Source organism: Myripristis murdjan, chromosome 12 (assembly GCF_902150065.1).
Source record: "Myripristis murdjan chromosome 12, fMyrMur1.1, whole genome shotgun sequence".
NCBI lineage: Eukaryota > Metazoa > Chordata > Actinopteri > Holocentriformes > Holocentridae > Myripristis > Myripristis murdjan.
Genome location: NC_043991.1, coordinates 9350845 through 9373633, shown reverse-complemented (window position 1 = coordinate 9373633; position 22789 = coordinate 9350845). Strand labels below are relative to the sequence as shown.

The window sequence follows — 22789 nt, the reverse complement described above, 5'->3', positions numbered from 1 at the left end:
GTGTCGTAACGGGGAGTTGCCCTGACCGAGAGCAGAACAAGCGATCTCAGCAGCTCTGTCCTGCCGAGTCAAAGCCTCTCTCTCCCCGCAGCAGCAAAGCACTCATCGCGGTTCAAACCACATTCAGCATTAGGTAAGCGCAGAAAATTGCACAGCTGTTAATGAAAACGCGGGTTCTTAAGGCCGTGAAGCACAGATCCAGGTACAGTGATTTACTCATTTACAAAGAAACGACCCGTTTTGTCCTTTATTGCAAACTAGAGTGGGCAAATCCATGCAGTCCTGTCCTTTGTGCGGTGTTTATAGTCTTGTGTCTGCTGCATGTGGCAGTTATGTAAGGGAGAGCGGGTATTTATGTGAACCCCATGGTAAGATGGCAGTGTGTCTTTGTGCCTAACTTGTTGAAAGGGATGCAAGGCCCGCTTTTGTTGTGAAAAAATGCCACGCAAAGGATGCCATATATGGACAGACAGTGGAAAAAACTGGATGAAGGGGGGGAAAAACTCAGTGGTTCTACTTGAGCAAGTCACTGGGCATGACACAAGGCTGGGTCACAAGTTTTCTTCATTTTTTAAGTGAACTCTGGCCTGCACTTTTATGACACAAAACTGTTAAAGTTGAACAAAAACATAATTTACAGCAGGAGTCACTTTTTTTCTGTATAACATTGCCAAATATTGTTGGGACTGCTGGATCAGCTAGGCGCAAAATATGACATGTGGGTAGTCTGCTTCTCAACAGCTGGGTATTTTCTTATCTATTTAGGGACATCTGCGGTCTCCATGGAAACGCACAACTAAATAATGAGACTGTGCATGAATACACAGAGGAAGTTAGCTTAACTCTCAACATCCTGCATGTGCTTTGTGTTTGAGTGTGTGTGTGTGTGTGGTGCATGCTATGTGTGAGACAGTGAGAGACAAAGAGATAAAAAAAAAAGGGACCTTTGTCAGCCAATCACAGCGTCTGAACCACAAGCTGTTAGAGAGACAAAGATGACAGGACACCTCACCCAGTTGCACCTCATTTTAGATCCACTGTCTTTACAGTTGTGTTCTGTGTGCATGCCTTTATTCATATGTGCGCTGCAGGATGATACTTGAACTGGTGTGGATGTTTGTATCTGAATGTTTGTCTCTATGTTTTTGTTTTACTATGAATCAGTAGTACAGTAGCCTACAATAAAGCAGAATATAGTGCAAATATAGTGAGAGTAAAGGATAGTCCGCCCCCAGGCAACTTTATTATGTCCTGTATCATCAATCAGGGATATTCAACGCTTTCCTGGAGATATTTTGTGATGAAGTGTTGTAATTTACTTTTTTGGCCTACCCACTTTCCCACTACAAGCCTCGACTCTTTCAGTTAGTGGTTTCCTACATTTTCAAGACTGATTTTAGACAACGCCCAGAGATGCCGTGTGAATTTGTGGCATTCGTTGCGTGTCAGTGATAACTTTAGTAATAGTAAAACTTTGAATTAAAACTTCGAGTTACACGGAAAGCAATGGCGATAACTTAGTAATAGCAAAGGAGTGACATTTTCCAGTGAATAAAAAGTGAAAATTGTGCCCTTTACTCAAAAAGCAGCACTTCTTTTGGCTGCAGGAGGCCGTAGTCTTTGACCCTTAGGAGCTCTTTTATGTTTTAGATAGCAGAAAATATTTCTGCTATCACACTCCGTTGTAGTTGCACTGGAACAGTCACAGTGTGATGGTATATTGTATAAGATTTGGCCTAGAAAAATACAACACAAAAACAACAAAATAAAGCGAGAAAAGCAGAGTACATTGCCTTTTTTTTTAACAGTGTTAAACAGTTTTAGAGAGGATTGCTTCTTTGATAACCATCTGTTCCTTTAATAATCGCCCGTATGTCAGGACAGTTGTTTACAATGTCATAAACTGCTGTTTTAATTCTCCTCTTCTTCATGTTTTACAATTTGCAAACACATGAAAGGGAACTGGAGCGGGGGGAGGCAGCTATTAATGTGTGTAGAGTCCAAGCAAAGTGCTATCTGATGGGTCTTGTGAAAGCTGGAGGGCAGCTGAGCAGCATTCAGCAGATGAGAATGGCATGCACGGAGAAAGTGAGTCATCCAGAATCCCCTTTCTGACGGAGGAATCACTTTTTTAGCAGAACTGTAAGAAACTTGGGATAGACTCGCCGATAGAGTGTGGAAGGCTAAAAGGTTTTTTTGTTCCACAGAGAGGCCTGTTGTGCCCCGGTTTTAATGGTGGGACGATATTACACAAAAAACACATTGATCACTAGTGCCTTTAAACACTTTTTTCTCCATATAACTCTACAATTCAGAGGATCAGATTCCGTGTATCCTTCTTTCACTTGGGGGAAAAAAGCTTTCCATATCTGTTTCCAGACTGGCCTAGAAAGTGGGCTGTGGAGTGGGGGAGGGGTCTCACTTACTGGGGTTGAGAGCCCTGGAATGAAGGACACGCTTCATTTTGGTTTGGAGGAGAGGGAAGGACAAAGATCCTTACTAAACAGACAGGACTGAAACTCGGCCGAGTTCCTACAGCACTGCAGACTCGGGGTGCGTGGACGGCAGACACCATCTGCCTTCCCAACATGCCTATGAAGCACAAACCAGGAGTCATGTGACCGTTTCTATTTACGCTCTAAGCTGTGGTTTATTGAATCAACCAAACTACCCCCCCCATGAGTCACTGGCCAAACCCGGCGCAAGCACTTAGCAGGGGACTTGTGCTGCCCCAGAAACGGCAAATTACTGCAGTACTGAAGATCTCTTGTGATTTGTTATTCAGCTGTTTTTCCTACAAGCCGTTGCATAGCTCATGTCTTATTTGTATTTAACCAGTTAATGCACATTACACATTCCCTCATGGTACAGTGATCAGGGGAAAACTTTTAGCTATTTTTTTCGACATTTTTATGCAACCACAAATTACTCTGGCTAGACCACCTAACGTGCACTTACATGTGTAAATGTGGATTGATCTCAATATTAGACTCGGTTACATTTTTGCTCTGCTGGCCATGTCAGGTCTCCGTCCATCTGTCTGGTCATCACGTAACTCCAAGGTAACATATCTTAAAATCTATAGGTCAGATTGTCATGAAATTGGATGTTATATTCATGCTTCTCACAGGATGAAACCTGTCGATTTTGTTCATTTGATCTTGTGCCACCATCAGATAAAAATGTCAACTTTGTACACAAAATATTACAAATTGGAATTAATGGATTGTCACATACTTAGAGAGTGCATTCACTCCTCAGCAGAATATTCCTATTGATTTTGGTAACCCTACAACATTTCCTCTTGTGTCAACCTCAGTTCAAACACTTGACTTTCACACAAACTACTCCTAAATGTAATTTGCCAAGTAATTTTGCTGAGCATGCTCACGATTCCCAGGGAATGAACCCTGGGAGTCATGCATCCTCCTGATTTTGATGAGCTCATTACCATTCCCTTAGTGCCAACCTTAGGTCAAAATGTCAAATTTGATGTCTCAAAATCTATTTAGTGTATTGGCATGAAATCTGGAAAGCACGCCCATGCTCCCCAAAGGAAGAACCCTATTAACTTTGGTGACCTCATGACCTTTGCTCTAGTGCCACCGTCATCTATCTATCTTATCAGTAGTGCATGTGTAGAAGTGAAGACATGATATTTATAGAAATCTTGGTGTATGTAAGTTTCTAAAGTGTGAGTGGGGTGTGCGGGTCATGCCGCCAGTGGAAATAACATCCATGACAAAGACGTGCATTGTAACTGTTGTTTCCAAGCCAGTTGCCATAGTATCTTCACCAAAAGGCAGCACTGACAGCCCACATGTTTTCACTGGTTCATGCTATGTTGGTCGGTGTGGGCATCATCCAGTTATTGGCAGAGTTGCTAATGCAGCCTTTAATCCTGGTTTTGACTTGAAAAGTTTGGGATTAATGACTTGCTGAGTATCTCTTCAGATGTTTGCTGGGTTAAGTCACGGCTAGTTCCAGCAATCCAGCTCAGGATCAAATCAAATTGCTCTGATATGCAGAGACAGACAAATCGTTTTCCTCCATCAGTGGGAAGATCACGTCTAAGACGATCATATTTAGTAAGGACGGGTATCACGATTTTTAGTACAGGAAGCCACAAAATAGTGACATTTTTTGTGACTGAGAGTGAAAGCTGGATGAAAACATGGTCTATGAACAAGTCAGCTTTTCAGGAACTACAGAATAAAAAAACTTGAAAATTTAACATGGGGATTGAATGGTTTTCGCCGGCACTATTGCCATGAAACATGCTCAGCCTATAAGAGACAATGCAAATTTGCAGTCCAAGTAAGACGAGATTAAGGTAACATTTGTTAATCGGTCTCCATTCTGACAGAAATCTGTGTCCTGTTTTCTCTGATCACAGTTGTGGGTATAAATATAACTCGTGATTGCTTTGGGGACTTGGTTGCAAAAATAAGTCAGTGTTTCTCTTCTTTCCATCGCTACCGAATTGTATATCCATAACTCTGCAAACAGTTTTAATATTCGTTTCCATCTTGATGATGATCATAAAGCTAAATTCTCATCACTGCATGCAAGCTGTTTTCAGTGTACTGGGTGTGCCTGTTTGAATTAATGAGTGGCTGTATATCAACTCAGACATCCATTTATTACCAGCTGCTTGAGAACTTAAAAGTTATTGTCATCACACCACAGCTGGTTTAGATGGTTCCCCAATTGTTTAGGAAGTAACAGTATGGAGGATATGGTAGCTTGAGCTTCCCCTGTATTGTCTGTTCATCTGCAAAAAAAACAATTGAAGATATCATTTCAGATTTTATCTTGATTTTTTTTTTTAACAGCTGAATCATTTCAGTGCTATGTTTGTGGTATTCTTTGGCATGTTATGAGTATCAGTGTTTCGAACTTCTCTTTTTATTGGGTTTATGTAATTCTGACCCAGAGATCCCGCATGAAGCACTAATATCCAGAGACTGTTGAATATCCGTATGCGAAAGATCTGCAGCCGTGAAATCGGCCGACTATCTTCTTTCCTCTGATGGCAAGTTATTGTTAAAAAATGTCAGGAAGGTAGATTCTTTTACCTTTAAAATCCCTCTCACCTTGAACTACCCACAAATTGAAGCTAGAAAATGTGCTCAGATACTCCACAAGCAGGCAAATCCGGCACTGTGTCACATTCATTGAAAACTCAACTGAAAATGGGATTGGGAATGCAATACAGAACACAATGACATTATTTTAAAAAAACAGCTGAGTCCAATGTCCAATGAATGTTGCCGAATGTGCTAAAAAACAGTTTTGATGCTGAGTTGTGAACACGTTATTCTTCTGGTCAATGAAAGAAAAAGTAAAAATTCAACCAAAAGTTCACCATAGTAATAGGATCCTGCCTGACAGTCATCACGTCCTCTCTTCTTCTCGTTACTGCCATCACGTTGAGATACTTTTCGTATCAAAAATCACCAGTTACCTCTCTTCTTGGCTCGAAGTCACTTCTCAGTCACGCAGCAAGATGTCCATGTGACTTGACTGCTCACAGCTGAGATGGCTACAAAACCTCCCCATCCACATAATGCTGTGTGAAAGCTAGCTGGCTTTATGATAGAGAGCAGTCAGATTGTCCGTCTAGACTCATTACGTAAATTCTCTGTCCTGACTGGCTGTACTGCCGCACAGACACACAGAAGCCCCGGGCAGGGCTCATCATTTTTCCAAGGCTTTAACTTTTAACAAGATACCTATCCTGCCTATACAGAAGCAGCTTGCCTTGAGCATGTGTCAGTAAAATGGGACGTTGAAGACAGTACATCATAAAGGCCCGACAAAGGCCGACTGTTGTGTCGCCTTACTCTGCCAATGTTGGAGCCAAAAGGTTGCACTTTAACACACTGCAAGGCCTACAGCCAATGGCCAACTAGCATGTACATTCTGCGCCTGTGTGAGAGGACATATCACTCTATACCAGCAGGTGGCGGCAGTCTGTATTCGTCATCCAAAAAGGGAAAACGGACTGCAAACAAAGCAGCATGTCCCATGGTGCAGGACACAGTACAAGAACTAGGGCCACAGACACTCAGTGACAGCCAAACATTGACCGGCAAGCAATGTGAACAGCTCATGCTCTGTTGCCGTTTTTCCCAAGTTAACATATTTTGTGGATTAAAACGTAGTAATAGCTTGATTCCTCGAGCGTTTCTGAGAGGACAGATACCAAGAATTCTCCGATCAGAGTTGTCTGTGGCTTTCTGTCCAGATTCCAAGGAAAGAATAGACAAATTTGGAAACTGCGCCCCAAAATGGCGTCTCACAGGCGCCATTTTGTGGAGTTTTAGAACGATGGAAAACAATGGCCACCGCCAGTCTACTCCTGTTCTGTTTGTCATCTTTCAGACGAGGTATCATATGACCTGATATCACTTATTAAACAGTGTGGAAATTTAATCAATTCTTTCTTGGCTCAGGACCAGCCTTCCTACAAAGTTTCATGTAAATCTGTTCCAGACTTTTTGAGATATCTTGGTAACAGACAAACAGACAATCAAACAGGAAGGACAATTACATTACCTCTTTCATAGACGTAACAAAACAAAACAAAACAAAAAAAAAACTTCCTTATCTATGTACTTCTCTTTGATGGCCTCTAAACTGGTTGTAGCTAAAATGATGACGCTGGAAGAAGGTTTCAAACACAAAAGAACAGATACAGAAACTGAGAAGTAAATTCTCTGTGGTTAATTGCAACAGTCAATAGTTGTACAATATTATGGTACAAGCCGGGGTGTTACAGGAGGAGAGGAGAGCAGAGTTGGGGAAAAAGGAACTCACATTTGCTGCACTGATTGCATGACTCCCAGCCACTTCTCCCCTCCAAGGTCAGGAGCAGATTCTTGCAATGTTTGTGGGCAGCCTGCTGTCTCGAAGAATGGACAATTCTTGCTCAAATGTGGATGGTTAGTCATGCAAATTGAGAAAGCGCCTCGGACAGCAGCCTCCCTCTACAATGCATTCCTGTGGAATACTTTTATTATGGATTCATTTAGCTGGTAACACTTGAACTGCATGAACTTCAGTTTATAACATGTTTGCGATATTTGAACCTGAGGAACTTTGTACACAGCTACAATACTTTGCATATCCATGACAGCCGTTAAACGCCGACGTTTGTGATGTCTTTTAACAAGAAATCATGTAACACGTCACCAAATAAATGAGCAAAATACCGCATCCTGCAGAAAGGCGCTGCAGAGGCCGCACCCCTGTTCGGGGAGGCGGCTATGTTTTCGTTTGTGAACACTATTTCATTTCAGAGTTTGTTTACGCTCTCTCTGGAATTTCTTCAGTAGCAGTAATTAATATATGGTGTGCAGTTTGGGTCTGAGTTTACTGTAAAAACACAGATTATAGTTTTGACCACTCTTTCATGCTATGTATTTTGTAATGCATTAGTATCAAAGTCCTAACAGCTTTAGTTAAAGTCTGTTATGGTTATTTTTATGAAAGTTGGGCACATTCATTCTGAAACCTCCTGTATGGCATGAAACCTCTAGTTGCAAATAAATCTCTTTGAAAGCCATTTTTCTGAGATAGGCTTCCTGTCTGAGCAAATTCAATCAGCTCTTCAGCCTTCTTTTCTGTAATGTGCGGTTACTGTAACTGTAACTACAACCACTTTTATGTGTTGCTGTGACATAGATTAGGAGGATGTTTGATGCACATCTGAAAAATCTCAAACATCCGCACAATAGATAGACCCCAAGTGGATTGCAATCCAATGCAGCACGGACACCTACTTGAAGCCCTTGATTCAGCGCCACATGTGGTCTATGCTGTCAGATATGACTGAAGTGTATGTGTGTTTGAGTTTTATACATGTGTGTGTGGCTTTGTGTCTGTATGGGTGTTTGTATGCTTATGTGTGGTTGTATGCACATCTCTTTGTGTTCACATGTGTGTTTGCTCATGGTTGCATGCATGTGTGTGCGCCTAAGTGTGCGAGTCTCCGTGCAGGATGTTTGGTTGGAAAACAAAGACAAAGAGATCACAGAGAGAATAAGTTATGAGGGTTCCTCGCCATATAATAATACTTCTCCCATCCTGTGCCACCAGTGCGCTGGCAGCCCTTCCCAGTCTGAGTCACGGCTCACAACACTTCCTCTTCCTACTCGGTGGAGGAAACACCCCGAGCACAGGGCACCAGTGACTCACTCCACAGTGCATTAATAGCTAACTATAACCCTCAGGTTTATCTTCATATCCATGGTAACAACTCAGACTTAGGGAGTGGTTTATGGTTTTCAACAGCAAACATCTTAGAAATAGGGAGTATCACTCTCACATTTAAAGGGTTATCACAGAGTGGCTCCTCTTATCTCTACAGTAGTCGACCACCTAGTCTGAGCAACATCGAAAGTTTGCTGCTGTTGCCACAAACCCTGATCTGCATGCTCAGAGAGTGAAAAAAAAGAGAACAAATCTCAAGTGAGTGATATCTGATTTCCTTCAGGCAGGATGGCAGCATACCACCCAGAGTTTGACCGGGCTGGGAAGCAGCCAGGCCTTCAGGTGTGGAGGATTGAGAAGTTTGACCTGGTGCCTGTTCCATCAAACCTCCACGGGGGATTCTACTCAGGCGATGCCTACGTCATCCTCAACACCATCAAACAGCGCTCCGGGAACCTGCAGTACGACCTTCACTTCTGGCTAGGTGAGTGCAGTCCAGGAAATACCTTCTGCTATCACAGAGGTATTTGCATTGTTGTTGCATAGATATTAAAGGGAAAATCCACCCTAAATCCCTTTATTTCCATTAGAGAATCAATTATTGGCAGTGTTCCCCTGTATTTCCAAGCCCATTCTGTTGTTTGGAGGTGTATTTGTCTTGGCCTAATGCAGATAATGTGACTTAACAGTGAAACATTTGCAACAACTACAATGGAGTTTGATAGCAAAAAAAAACAGCTTACCACAAATGTCAGCAGTAAATAATAGGTTTTGGTGTCATTCAAAAAAAAAGTGGACATATGCACATCCAAAGAATTTTTAGCCTTGGGATGTGCCTTTGAAGTTACAACTAAACGTAAGTCAAAAATAGAGATGGAAAAAAATGCCACACACTGACACCAAAAAGAGAAAAGGTGGAAGCAAGTCACTTTGCTTCCAGTTTTTCTCCTTTTGGTGTTAAAGAGCGAAGACGTCTCACTGTTTTGCATCATGTAACAATCATACAGAGAGAGAAGTCGATCCTTGTAGAGACACAGGTACCAATTTCTCCTCCCACAGCCTCAACAGGGCATGACACAATGCAACTACAAGACATGTTTTGAGTAAAAGATGCAGCTCTTGCTATTTTTAGAGTGGAAGTCTCACTCTTTTGGTCTTACTGTCATCAACATAATGGTATTTCTCTCTCCACCAAAAAAAGAAGCTGGATGCAGTGAGTTCAGGGGGGATTTTTGAATTCTGGGAAATGTAGGAAATTAGTAACTGAAGCAGAAGTGGACAAGGCAGATTGAAGGAAAGCAAACTACACAACTAAAAAAAAAAACAAACAAACTCAAAGTGATGATAAATATCAGTGGGAATTTTCCTTTAAAAATTCTATCAAATATTTGTCTAAATGTTAGAGCCACATGGTTTCTCCAACAGAGAAACAGGAATCTATGTCCAAAGTAATGGGTTTGATCACTAGACTTTATGCGTCATAAAGTGTGGCACACAGAACTGGTATTCACAAAATAACTGGGACTGTTGCATCCCTGATTTGCATGTGTTTTCCCTGGCATTGTGTTTTTGCAACCATCATCATGTTCACAGAATGATGGATGAAGGCCGGTGTTTGTAGGATTTAGCATAAAGCAAATAGGAAGCAACAATAATCCAAGTTGGGTCTGTTTTAATAAATTGATTTTATGTGCTTTTAGCCAGCGTGATGGATCATGGAAACAGCGTTTACCAATACACAGGATCTGACGTAACCACCCCTTGTGCCATTAAACTAATGCGAGCACCCAGAGATAGAATAATGTTGCATGTATTCATGTCTATCGGGATTTACAGTCCTACTGTTCCAGTTATCGATCTCATGATTTAGCGAGTCCTATGACCCCTTACACTGAGACTGTCCAACGGAAACTGTGTCTCTCTGTTAGTAGCATGAACACTGAAGGAAAGTAAAGCATCATTTCGCTGAGGACCAAATTAACATGGAGCGTGAATGTGGTTCGTTTCATCCAGGCGATTTCTGCACCCAGGATGAGAGTGGCTCGGCAGCCATCTTCACCGTCCAGATGGATGACTACCTGGGAGGCAAACCCATCCAATACCGCGAGGTCCAGGGACACGAGTCCAAAGCCTTTCTGGGCTACTTCAAAACTGGCATCAAATACATGGTAAGGGTTCAAATGTAATTAAATGTAATTACCAGCAAAAAACACTTATCTGCAAGGCAATACCATCATTTTTTGTCTTGTTATACATCATAAAACCAGGATCATGTACAGTAATTGTTATATTGGAGGTGTGCATCCTCACTACATCTCCTTAAATTCAATGTTTTATTACATACAGTATACAATATTGTGTAGTCTGTTTTGAAAACACTGTTTAGAATGCATACACCGTTTGAATAAAAGAATAAAACACTGCTTTTCTAGAATAAAGAGGGTACAGCCTGTAAATAGTGTTATCATTTTGTAAACCAGTGACTTAAGTTTCCTGTTCCTGCAAATGGCTGATATTTCATTTTGGAACAAAAACTGTTTTTTTTTTCTAGAAAGGCGGTGTGGCGTCTGGGTTCAAGCATGTTGTCACCAACGAGGTGACGGTGCAGCGCGTGCTCCAGGTCAAAGGTCGCCGTGTTGTCCGGGCAACTGAAGTGCCAGTCAGCTGGGACAGCTTCAACCAGGGAGACTGCTTCATTTTGGACCTTGGTGACGTGAGTTGGAGGCGCTCATTACATCCTCAGATCAAGCAGACTCTCATTAGATACACAGTATACATGTATATTGTATATCTATTACAGTCTATTGCAATATCTATTACAATTACAATTATTCAAACGTAAAAATTGTGTTGTATGTTTTTATTCTCTGTATCTGCTAATGATCAATTTATCAGCGCAGTTGACAGTTCTGATCATTATAATTCGATGGGCAATGATGCTATGAAATACAGTAGATAAGTTAAAAAAAATGTTTGTTAAAGGTGCTTCAACAGCAGTAATGCATTATCACATTCATTGTTTTTGCAGCATGGATTTTTTTGGTATTTACCTACTTCATTCTTATTGTTGTTTTACAGGAGATTTACCAATGGTGCGGCTCACAGAGCAACCGCTTTGAGAAACTGAAGGCCACTCAGGTCGCCAAGGGTATACGTGACAATGAGCGCAGCGGCAGGGCTCGTGTTTATGTCTGTGATGAGGGCATGGAGAGAGAGAAGATGTTAGAGGTGAGCTCAGTGAATTCAATCAGACTAAATCACAAATTTCGCTGCAGGAGACTTGAATCTCAAAATCAAAGCTAACACCCTCCTCTCGCTCTACTGTTACCAGGTCCTCGGCGCTAAACCAGATCTGCCTGAAGGGGCCTCTGATGACATCAAAGCCGACGCCTCACACCGGAAGATGGCCAAACTCTACAAAGTGAGCGAAACAGGAACACCTGAGACGTACATGTTGTTTTGTGCAGTGTAGTTCCTACCTATTGTACGTAGCGCAGTTTTGCTGAAGGGACTGCAGTTTCCTGTGGCAGCCATGTTTACCCCACAGTTCATGGCAACTGCTAAGTAACCAGTGGTTTTATTGCATTTGATATTTACAATGACAACAAGCACACCATGGTGACACATTATTTATAGTCTTGATTTCTCAGTTCGAGAGGAAACAGTGCAGCCTGAACAGCCTGTTACTGTCAACAGCTCTGGATACACTAACTATCACTGAAATGCACTCCTCTTTCCTCTGTCTCCCTCTCCACCAGGTGTCCAACGCCACGGGAGACATGACCATTGCACTTGTGGCAGCGGAGAACCCGTTCTCTCAGAGTGCCTTGGAGTCCGGCGACTGCTTTATTTTGGATCATGGCTCTGATGGCAGGATCTTTGTCTGGAAAGGTCAGTCAAGCAGAGGGAGTGGCCACTTCAGTGTTTCCCTCATACTCAATTAGTAGTGGTGGGCCATTGAAGCTAGAAAGTTGTTACCATTATTAAGGCATGATGGTGTAATTTGTGATAAGTTGCAACATATTTGTCTCTCAATAATAGCCAGATATGCATTATTGGTTATTTAACACCATGCATCCATCTCCAATCACTTAGTGCTTATTTTTGTCATACAGCAAGGGTACAGTCCTTCAAACTCATTCATCAAACTTGTCATTGTGGTAACGTTGAGGTCAAAGATACAGTCACTGCAAAACGGAAAATTAGGACAGAGTAAGGGTCAGTAGTGACATCACCAATCTGAACGAGACTCCTGTCTGTCCTGATTGCGATGACCGATAATGGATTTCTGTGTGCCTTTAGGGATTAATAGATAAACACAATCAAAAACCAGTTAGCCAGTTAGAAAAAGAGCAGGGGCAAAAATCATGTTCAGTCAGCAGAAAAACTTAATTCCTCACAAGTCATCACTCATGGCAATGCAGCTTCAGTAGATATACATTATTAAAGATCTCAGTGCAACTCTAGGGATCAATCAAAATAAAACCAAATCATTAAAAGCGAAGGGGTTTAAACGACATCATCAATCAAGACCAGTCATGTCGGTGTGACTGTGGGATCAGTTGAGATGGATAATGAAAAGCAGCAGGAATTTCTTGAGCAGACCAGGAATTAATTGGAAACTGCCCTCACTCTGACAAGACACCTGATTGGTCTGTGTGATTTTAGAATCAATAGATATTGACAAACCGTTATTTAGATTGCACTTATCAAGAGGGATCAATAGATATAAATGATCAAAAGAGAACCAACCAGGTAAGTTGTGGTGGTTTAAATAACATCATCAACTGATAGGAAACTCTCACCTGAGTCTGAAAAACTAGAACAGACCGACAGATCAACCAACAATAAAAAAAATAATAATAATAATAAAAAAAAAACATCTCAGTGAGTCTGTCACTCATGTAAATGTCATCAATAGATTTAGACGGAGGCACAGGTCAAGGCAAGCTCAGGATCAATACAATCAATCAGGAAAGGAAGAGAGGCTCAAACGGCATAACCAATAGTGTAACCAGTTGGAAGTATGACAGGCTGTCACTCAGGTCAGTGACAGTGCAAGATCAATAAATATAGATGATGCAAACGAGCACTTTTTTTTTTTTTTTTGAATGAACTCACAGACCAACCAATACTTGCTCCTAGTTGCAGCTTAAAAATACATTTAAAAAGGAGATGAAATTGATTGACTGTAAGATATAAGGTGTGTGGCTGTGATGCAAATCAGTTTACACGCTCTGCATAAGTCCTCCCTTCTCCTTAAGAGAAAAAAGAAAAATCTTACTTTGTAGGAAAGGGCATGTGGAATAAACATAATACCACTTGTCTGTGTTGTTATTCTGGATATCTTTCCTGGAATGAATCCCAGAGGTTGCGTAGTCCAATAAGGGTCACACAAATTAATCAGCTTAAGCTAAGCTGCTTTTGAGGCAGAAATGACCTTATTGGTTGAGTTAAATCTCAGTGGGCGGAGCCAAAGAACCACCATGAGCGCAAGTTTGCTATCTCACAAGCAAAGGAACTCCAATCAAAATATTAATAAGCCAGTCAAAGTGATCAGGACGTCCCGCATGATTGGTGCAAGTCACTGAGATGTGTGGTGGCAGAGACATCGCTGCTTGAAGCTTGGGGACTTTTTGGCCTGTGGGTGGCGCTGTGGTGGGCCAGTCAGTTTCATTTTGTGGACACTGGATGTCGCATCACGCATCACTCCCACAGGATTCATGAAATTTGACCAAGTGGTGTCTGATAGCCTTTTCACTGTAAGACTGCCTACCCTGGAAATGATTTATTTGCCCCACCCACTGATGTTTAACTCTACCAATGAGATTATTTTTGGTTTGAGAGCATCCTTGGCTCTTAAGAAATGTGTCTAGTTAAAAGTCTTATCTATAATCGATAACATGACAGCCACTCATGTCTTCCACAGTGGACTGTTTTGTCTTCTGCATCACATCTTTGAATAGACAAAAGATTGACTTGATGTTGTGGGTCAGTCCTCATTCTGACCCGCATGTCCTATTTTTTGACACTTCAGCCGGATGAATGGGATATTGTTGCTTCTCCTAGACTGTCACATGATGCACTCCCACAACAAGATTGTCATAAAACTGAGAGACGATTCTTGTTAACCGCTTCCAAACACAAATGTTTACTCCTGTCTGCGCGCCAGTCCAACTCAATAAATCCTATGATACTTTCTTCCCCCTAGCTCGCTTTATTTGATGATGCTTACTTCCACTCCGTCTTCTCTCACTTCTAAAGGCAAAGATGCCAACATGGATGAGAGAAAGGAAGCCATGAAGGCGGCAGATGAGTTCATCAAGAAGATGGGCTATCCCAAACACACGCAGGTCCAGATCCTGCCGGAGATGGGCGAGACGCCACTTTTCAAGCAGTTCTTCAAAAACTGGCGGGACAAAGATCAGACCGAGGGCCTGGGCGTGGCCTACATCTCTAACAGCATTGCCAGGATTGAAAAAGTGCCTTTCGATGCTTCCACCCTTCATGACTCCCCTGCCATGGCAGCCCAGCATGGCATGGTGGATGATGGTACTGGAGAGAAACAGGTAAAGGAGGAGGGAATCATCAACAACATGCACACAATTTTGCACAAAATCTGCTTCATCTATCTGTCTCTCTATCTGCCTATTTTGACAGATCTGGCGTATTGAAGGAGCAGACAAGGTGCCAGTGGACCCATCCACATATGGGCAGTTCTATGGAGGAGACAGCTATATTATCCTGTATAACTACCACCATGGAGGACGCCAGGGTCACATTATCTACATGTGGTGAGAATATAAAGGCATCAGTTGACATCAGTTAAAGCTGCAGTCGGCAAGATTTTGTCGAAAAAATGCAGCCGTCACAAATCATGAGGTGGAAGTGAAATAGAGATGTTGAGAAAGAGAGAAAATTGTCCCATCGCATCGACTTGAGGCCTCCGCTTTGCCCTGTTTACCCCCAAAACATTCTGTTGTCAGGCATGCACACTTCTCTGCCCACAGGAAGTGACAAATCCAAATGTAAAGAGTGAAATACAAACCGTTTGATAAACAACAGTGAGCAAACAGTGGATTCAACAATGCTAGATCTTTTGCTTTTCTTGTTCCTTCGGTATAAAGTATCACAGACAGGCCAGGTTTGTAAACACGAGCATGCTGGGTGCAGTTTACACACATCCCTACACATTATTTTGGCTTTCAAGTTCACATTTTTCAGTTACCTCTTCCTGCCGTTTGGAGCTGCCAAACTAGAGAAGTTGCCTTAAAGGGCTTTAAGACAGTGACAACATACACAAGTGTACAAGGTAGTGGGCACACTGTCTATCAATATTTGCACCAAATTAAATTGGGTGCAAGCCATGATTATGCATCAGAGATTTTTTCCCATTAAAGGAACAGTTCACCAAACATACAAAAAAAAACACCACCATCCACCCAGATAGTTTTTGTGTCAGTCTGAAGGCCTTTTCTCCTCACTAGAGTGAAGCTGAAGATATTGTTCAGTGGAGAGGAAATGACCAAAAATGTTTAAATATCAGCAGCAACAGCTCTTTCCAAAAACGATTAAATACATAACCAGCATCATCCACAGCCCTCAGCTCATATGAATTTCTTTGGGAACTATTTCCTGCTGAGGAACGCCGGCACTGTATCTATCCGCCCTTATCTAGTACTAATTAGAGGTGGATAGAATCAGCTTGCAGTGGATGGATAGACTGCACTAGGGGTAAATGGGGAGATATCTTTTTTTTTTGTTGTATTTTAGGTGAACTGTTCCTTTAAATTCTGTTAAAACTGGGGATTGAATGGGACATGCCGTCAGAAGTGATGGTTAAAGGTTAAAGAGGGACTTAGACAGCCAGTATGTGGTGTACTTATGTGTTCAGCTAAAGGGGTTATTATGACTATAATGAGCATATAATGTAAATATTATCTTTGATTCACAGTAAGGAGGTGAGTCATGTCAAGAGATATTATGTAGCTTACTGAAACTGAGTGTTTTCCAGGCAGGGCATTGACTCAAGCCAGGATGAAATCGGGGCCTGTGCCATCCTGGGCGCCCAGCTGGATGATGAGCTCGGCGGTGGGCCTGTGCAGGTAATACATAACGTGTCATTTGGTGGGTATGTAAATGTAAATGTGCTCCTGTTTTCATAACCTTGTATCCATTCCTCATTCCTTTTGCTATGTCTGTGCTCTCCTTTTGCTTACGTGGCACAGTAACCACCACTCTGACCTTTCCGTCTTCTCGCTCCCTCTCCTCTCCCTCCTGGTCCTCCTCTCATTGCTTCTGTCCTCCTTTTTTTCACACTTTCCCGTCTCTTTAGGTTGCTGGTGCTCGTATAACCACTCAGGTATTATCCTCTCCCTTTTCCCATCCTCCCGTACTGACTCATATGATTCTGAGCCAAAGCCAGTAGGGAAAAAGCAAATACTATTGTGTGTTTTATTTGCCCCTACTTATTGGGTCAATTGTCTTCCCTTATTCCAGTGAAATCTCAACATCTTGACTTTGGCCGCGGTGTTTAACTGAATTGCTGCAGATTCACTTTCCCCTGAAGTGAGAAATTAACTGAAAATAGTTTACATTGAACGCAGCGAGGTCAGACACAAACAGGACATACCAATGACTGTGTTGATGGGAAGTTTCCTTCTTTGTCGCTGGCACTGTCCGCTCAACACAGACTTACAGCACGGTTGTGTCTCCAAACTATGCCCCGCCCTGATGTTAGGACAAACTTATGTTTTTAACAGACGGTAATTGCAAATGTGCATCATCTGTGCATTTTTTCACAGTTCCGTGGAGACTAATTGTGGAATTAAAACAGGAGTAGTCTGTAGACCGGGTGTTGAGCGATAGTTTAGACCGCACCCTGGCTTTGTGTTGGCTCTCATGTTCATGTGAGTCTTTGGGATCACCTCTGCATTCTGCATTTGCCTCTCACTCTTCATGTGTGCATTCATTTTGCACGTGCAACTTTTCATGTTTATGTTGTGTTCTGTGCTGTGATAGATTCAAGTGTTTGAATCCATCCATCCATCCATCCATCCATCCACAGCCATCACCTTTATCTCTGTGGAAATTTTCCTGCTGTGACTCAAAATAGAGCAGGGAAATTTCAAGAAAAACCGGAGAAGTTGTCTCACAAAAATCACTTTAGTATGCACAGTTTGTCCTAGTAAATTTAATTTCAGTTCACTTGCCTTATAGAGAGTAGGGCAGGGCGATATATGAATGTCTTACTGATATTGAGATATAAAACTAGATATCATTTGGGATTTCAGGCATTGTAATATCATCATATGGCATAATAGATGTGCTCTCCTGGTTTTAAAAGCTGCATTACAGTAAAGAAATGAAGTTGTCTTGATTTATTAGACTGTTCTAGCTTCATTACTATTTGTGTCTACCTGCTTGGTCATCATATCCACATTACTAATGATTATTCAGCAAAAGAGTATAAATGCATTATGGAAGCACAAACAGTCATCCCTACAGAAGTGTCACAATATTTGGTCAAAGATATTGTGATATTTGATTTTGTCGGTATCGCCCAGCCCGAATAGGGAGAGAGCCCAAGTGCACACAGTAATGCATGGAAAGAAGGAATCATACCAAACAATTAACAAGTGAGGAAGCTGTAATGAATGTGTACAAATAGAGAATGACAACACTATCAAAATATGTCTATTTGTGGATTATACAGCAGACTAATTTTTCTCTGTGCCAGTCTCCAGTCTCCAGATTTGAGTCAAAAGCTGAAGCGAGGCTTTGTACAGTCCCGCAAACGGCCATTGAGTGGAGAACAAGCCCTCGTTTAAGCAACCTTAAGAAGGAATGTTACACCCATTTGACAGCGGATTTTAAGTGAGGGAAGGGAACTGAAAAAGCCTTGTGCAGACGGGGGATGAGGCGAACCGCCTGCATCCACTGAGTGACACAAAATCCTGTCAGGTGGCCAGACAGACAGCTGCACAGCATGCTGGGAATTCACTCAAACACAGACAAAGAGAATACTTAAAAAGAGGCCGCAGGAATCACGAGCGCTTGGGAATGTTTGTTGCTCTATTTGCAGTTTGGAAATGCACAATGTAAAATCACCAATGAATATTTAGCATCTCCATATTCCTCTCATGGATGCCTAAGATTAGCGCGTGTTGCTTTGACAACTGACTCAGCAGAAGGACTGATCACATTTATGAATATTTATGGTATTTGCTGTAAACCAAAGAACTCATAACACTGTTCAGACCTTGCATCATCACTAAAGAGTCCTAAATTGAGAAATCTTGTCACTCACCATCTTGGATAGAGACAATGATCTCTTGGCACAGCTCAATGCTGCCACCTTGTGTGAGGACTGCAGCAGACATTTCTGGGATAGCTGTGGTTTCTGCATATTTCAACTAGAGCAACTAGAGTCTAGAATAACTTGTTTTTCTGTATGTGTTAGTTAGTGTATGTCACTTTGAGATAACTCACGACTGCAAAACACAACAATGAAGCATGAATTGCCGTGATTTGCCATTGAATATCACAGCACTGTGAAGAAAGGACCGGGCAAGCGAGATTATGGGAATCACCGTAAAAAACTCACAGCCACAACTGGTCTTTTTACATTTGTGTGTGTGTGTGTGTGTGCCAGGTAAGGGTGGTCCAGGGTAAGGAGCCGGCCCATCTGATGAGCCTGTTTGGAGGGCAGCCCATGGTGGTGTACAAGGGAGGTACGTCCCGAGAGGGAGGCCAGACCGCCCCTGCCGAAACGCGCCTCTTCCAGGTGCGCTCCAACTCAGCAGGACACACGCGAGCTGTGGAGGTAAGTGAACACTTGCCAGTACCTTTTTTTTTTAAAAAATGAACTTCCCGTTATTTTACTCATAAAACATTTTCCTATCTTTTCAGAGTAAGCTACACTTTTACTTTTCAAGCACAGTCCAACTTGTCGCAGTCTGCCTGGTGGCACTGGAGCAGAGCTATGATGGCAGCTTTGTATTAACACAAGACTTTATGAAACACAGTGGTAATCTGCAATCCCTCTCTCTGTCTAAACACATCCAGCTTGACGCCGTGGCATCCAACCTGAATTCCAATGACGCTTTTATTCTGGTGACTCCCGGAGGCTCCTTCATGTGGGCCGGACAGGGTGCCAGTGACACGGAGAAACAGGGAGCCCAGCAGCTGTGTGGCATCCTGGGAGTGTCTGCCTCCGAGCTGCCTGAGGGAGGAGAGAGCGGTGAGAACTCACAGCCTGAGCTGAAGTTTTGTTATTGTCTCGTCTTTTGAGTAGAAGTGATACCAAAACCAGTTGATGAACCATAGCAAAAAACGTTAAGTCCCGCATTTTATATTCACCAGAGATACTAAAATTATTTACATCAAAGCAAAAGACAACTCCATTTAATCATCCTTTAAAGATCATTAGCCCTGTAGCTGTGGGAGCAGAGAGTCATCATGTGAGTCAGTTTTGGATGATTTCAAAGCACAGTGTGAGTGTCACATAAAACCTCAAAACAAAACACGAGATTCCATTTCACATAAAAAACGTCATTCCTTTACAAGCTGGTATTTGTTGCTACTGCAAATAAAGTTAATTTTGGACGTTTTATTAAAATGAACTGGCAGGATATAATTTGTGAGCTCCATTCATTTTTTTTTTTAAATGTAATTATAAGCAAGAATTGATTTTAGACTTGTCTAAGGAAATATCTATCTATCCATTGTCTAGACTGACTTATTCTAAATTAGGGTTGCATGGGGCTGGAAACTTTTCCCAGCATGCATTGGGCAGAAGGCAAGAAGGCACCTTGGACAGGTCAATGGCAATGTGAATAGGGGATTTCTCAGCCATTCGTGCAACCAGAGGGGGCGCTATTTGCCTCCTCTCCAGCATCTCAGCAGTTACAGTTGTGACCACTGATGCTGCTTTGTTTTATTGTTATTGAAATGAAATTAATTTTAGGTATAGTGAAATAAAGTGAAATGTGTAGTTAAGTAAATTTATTTATTCAAACACAATTCAGTTAGTACAGGCGAGCTCATTAAGGTTAATAATTACAAGCAGCAGTGGTAGTAATTATTACTTCACCTGGCCCGGCCTGAATGTGTGGATCTGCTGTGTTTGCAGATGACTTCTGGGAAGCCCTGGGAGGAAAGGCTGAGTACCGCACCTCAACCAGGCTCAAGGACAAGATGGACGCCCATCCACCCAGGCTCTTCGCCTGCTCCAACAAAACTGGAAACTTCATTGTAAGTGCTTAGACGTCAGGGGACACTTGCACCTTATAGTGTAGGCAACCCAAGAACTGGAGCCTCTTCTGTTATTAAACTCATTTAAGGTCATTTGGAGTAAAAGTGACTAATCCTATTTCTTCACCCAGATTGAAGAGGTACCTGGGGAGATGACCCAAGATGACCTTGCCACTGATGATGTCATGATCCTCGACACCTGGGAGCAGGTAAAGGAACTGGAGCCAAGAGACACTTGCCTTGTGACACGGACTCAGAGGAGAGTCATTGCAATATATGGAGAAATACGCACAAACTAACTTTCACTCTTGAATCCCATCTTCAGGTGTTTGTCTGGATTGGCAATGAGGCCCAGGAGGAAGAGAAGACTGAAGCAATGGCCTCAGGTAAGGAAATATGTGGGACAAACAAACAAATAAATACAAGTGAATGAATGAACAAATGAATAAAAAAAAAAATACTACACATCATGCTCATTTTCCCGTGGGAAGATGAGTATGATGTGTAGTGCACTACTTAAATACAGTAATATAAACTTCTCAGTATAAAAGTAATTTGTATTATTAAAGGGTATAAAAAAGAAACCACTGATCCCAGCTTTGTAGTGGATTTCCGTCATACCAGTACTTGAAAAGGCATTCTGCCAAACCCAGCGTTAATGCTGCTCTACAGCCGTGGTAATGTTTTTAACTGCTAGGATTATTTTTCAGTGTCTTCTAAGTTTTCCGATCTCAAGATCAAAGAAAACAATATCAAAGAAAGGCATCATGAACTGCAGTGCCTAAGGCAGTTGTTAGAATAGTCATCAGCTATTTTTCCTTACCTACGTCAAACTTCAAAATTCTGCTTATTCAAAATATGAAACTTTAATTTTGTATTTAGAAAATGCCTTGGGCAAACTGTATAAGTGCATACATGATGAAAATAATTGCAGTTTGACTGCACTTTATCACCAGATATTTTGCTCATTAAAGCCATTTATTTGTGTAATTGATGGGTCTACCAAGACTTAAACTGCTATTGCTAGAATGTTTATTTTGTGGAAATTTCCTTTATTGCTTTAAATAGAGCAAATATAGCTTATCCTACTCTGCAATGGTGACAAAGTTTACACCTGCAAGAAATGCCTGTGAACAGTGTCGTATGTGAACGTTTAGGATTTTTAACAAACCTGTCCTCCCCAGCGGTGCGGTACATTGAGACAGACCCCGCCAACCGAGACCGCAGGACACCCATAGTGAAGATCAAGCAAGGCTTCGAGCCACCCACCTTCACCGGCTGGTTCCTGGGTTGGGACCACGACTACTGGACCAGCGACCCCCTGGAGCGGGCCATGGCTGAACTGGCGCTGTAAGGCCACACCAGGACCCCGCCCACTACCACCACCACCACCACCACCACCCTCCCCCACGACTCTTGACCCTGCTGTCCCACCGCAAGCACTGAGCTGCAGTCCTAAGACTTTCAAGAGACAGTCACCAGTAATCTGCCAAACTTCCTGCCCTCACAATGAGAGGAGATGGATTTTTCTTGTTTTTTTTGTTTTGTTTTTGTTTTTGTTTTTTTACTTTGAATAATTGTTGTGTTTGTAAAGGCTGATTAGCACACAGAAGTCCTGTGCGAGGGATCCAGATAGAAGGTGCACTATGTTAATTCACTTTGTCCTGCATGCAAAAGTAAGGCTTTTATATCTACTATGAAGTGAGTAAGTAAGTAACCAATTGAAATACAGCTTAAATGGATGCCCAGGCTTCCTTTAGGGTTTTGCACTTAACACAATCTGTCACAATGACTTTTAATTAAATATATTTTAATGTATCTATTATGTTTTTTTATATAGTTTTTGACAGTAAAACCTGCTCACTACTGCACTGTAATTAGAGCAAAATATACAGTAAGACATAAAAAGCCTTGAGTGTGTTGTAGCGTTGGAAAATTCACTGCCAAGAATATGTCACCTTTAAAAAGCAATACAACAAATGCCTTAATTTTCTTTCCTTCAGTTTTTTAGTTGTTTTAAAAGGTACTATACCGTGTTATTTGATGGATTTGTTATTTGTACTTTCAGGAGTTTAGTAGATACCTCTTCACGAGGGGCGTTACTTAGGTATTTATTTGCAAAAATGCCACAGCTTCCCATTTGGCTGTGGCCTGTGCCAGAGTGCCTACCCAGGAAGCTTGTGCAATGCTGCAGTGGCCTACTTTCATGGGAAATCAAAGCTTTGCTGCTTTCCAAGCCAATCACATCCCTTGTTTTATTTTCTGTGGTTTCCCAAGCCTTGCTGCTGTTTCAATAAAACCTAATGGAAAACATATG

The 22789-nt window shown here is 41.9% G+C and overlaps 1 protein-coding gene across 2 annotated transcripts; it reads left to right on the top strand.

The window, feature by feature from the left end:
- gsna (gelsolin a) lies at positions 1 to 22787 on the top strand. Of its 2 annotated transcripts, XM_030065580.1 has the most exons (16): positions 1 to 133; positions 8501 to 8701; positions 10231 to 10385; positions 10769 to 10930; positions 11296 to 11445; positions 11549 to 11638; positions 11976 to 12108; positions 14482 to 14786; positions 14878 to 15011; positions 16232 to 16322; positions 18872 to 19042; positions 19285 to 19459; positions 20351 to 20472; positions 20604 to 20681; positions 20798 to 20858; positions 21657 to 21826. In XM_030065580.1, the coding sequence occupies exons 2-16, from the start codon at positions 8506 to 8508 to the stop codon at positions 21824 to 21826; spliced, it is 2193 nt and encodes a 730-aa protein (XP_029921440.1). In that variant the 5' UTR covers positions 1 to 133; positions 8501 to 8505. The 2 variants fall into 2 exon arrangements, with proteins under 2 accessions (XP_029921440.1, XP_029921441.1); XM_030065581.1 differs by lacking the exon at positions 1 to 133 and having other exon boundaries at positions 8506 to 8701; positions 21657 to 22787.
- The last annotated feature ends 2 nt before the right edge of the window (positions 22788 to 22789 follow it).

What these genes read in the sequence shown, in the direction of transcription:
- gsna (XM_030065581.1), top strand. Translation starts at nt 8,506, where the DNA reads ATGGCAGCATACCACCCAGAGTTTGACCGGGCTGGGAAGCAGCCAGGC. An exon ending in CGACCTTCACTTCTGGCTAG is followed by an intron (nt 8,702 to 10,230) that starts GTGAGTGCAGTC and finishes CGTTTCATCCAG; the next exon opens with GCGATTTCTGCACCCAGGAT. An exon ending in AGAGAGAGAAGATGTTAGAG is followed by an intron (nt 11,446 to 11,548) that starts GTGAGCTCAGTG and finishes TACTGTTACCAG; the next exon opens with GTCCTCGGCGCTAAACCAGA.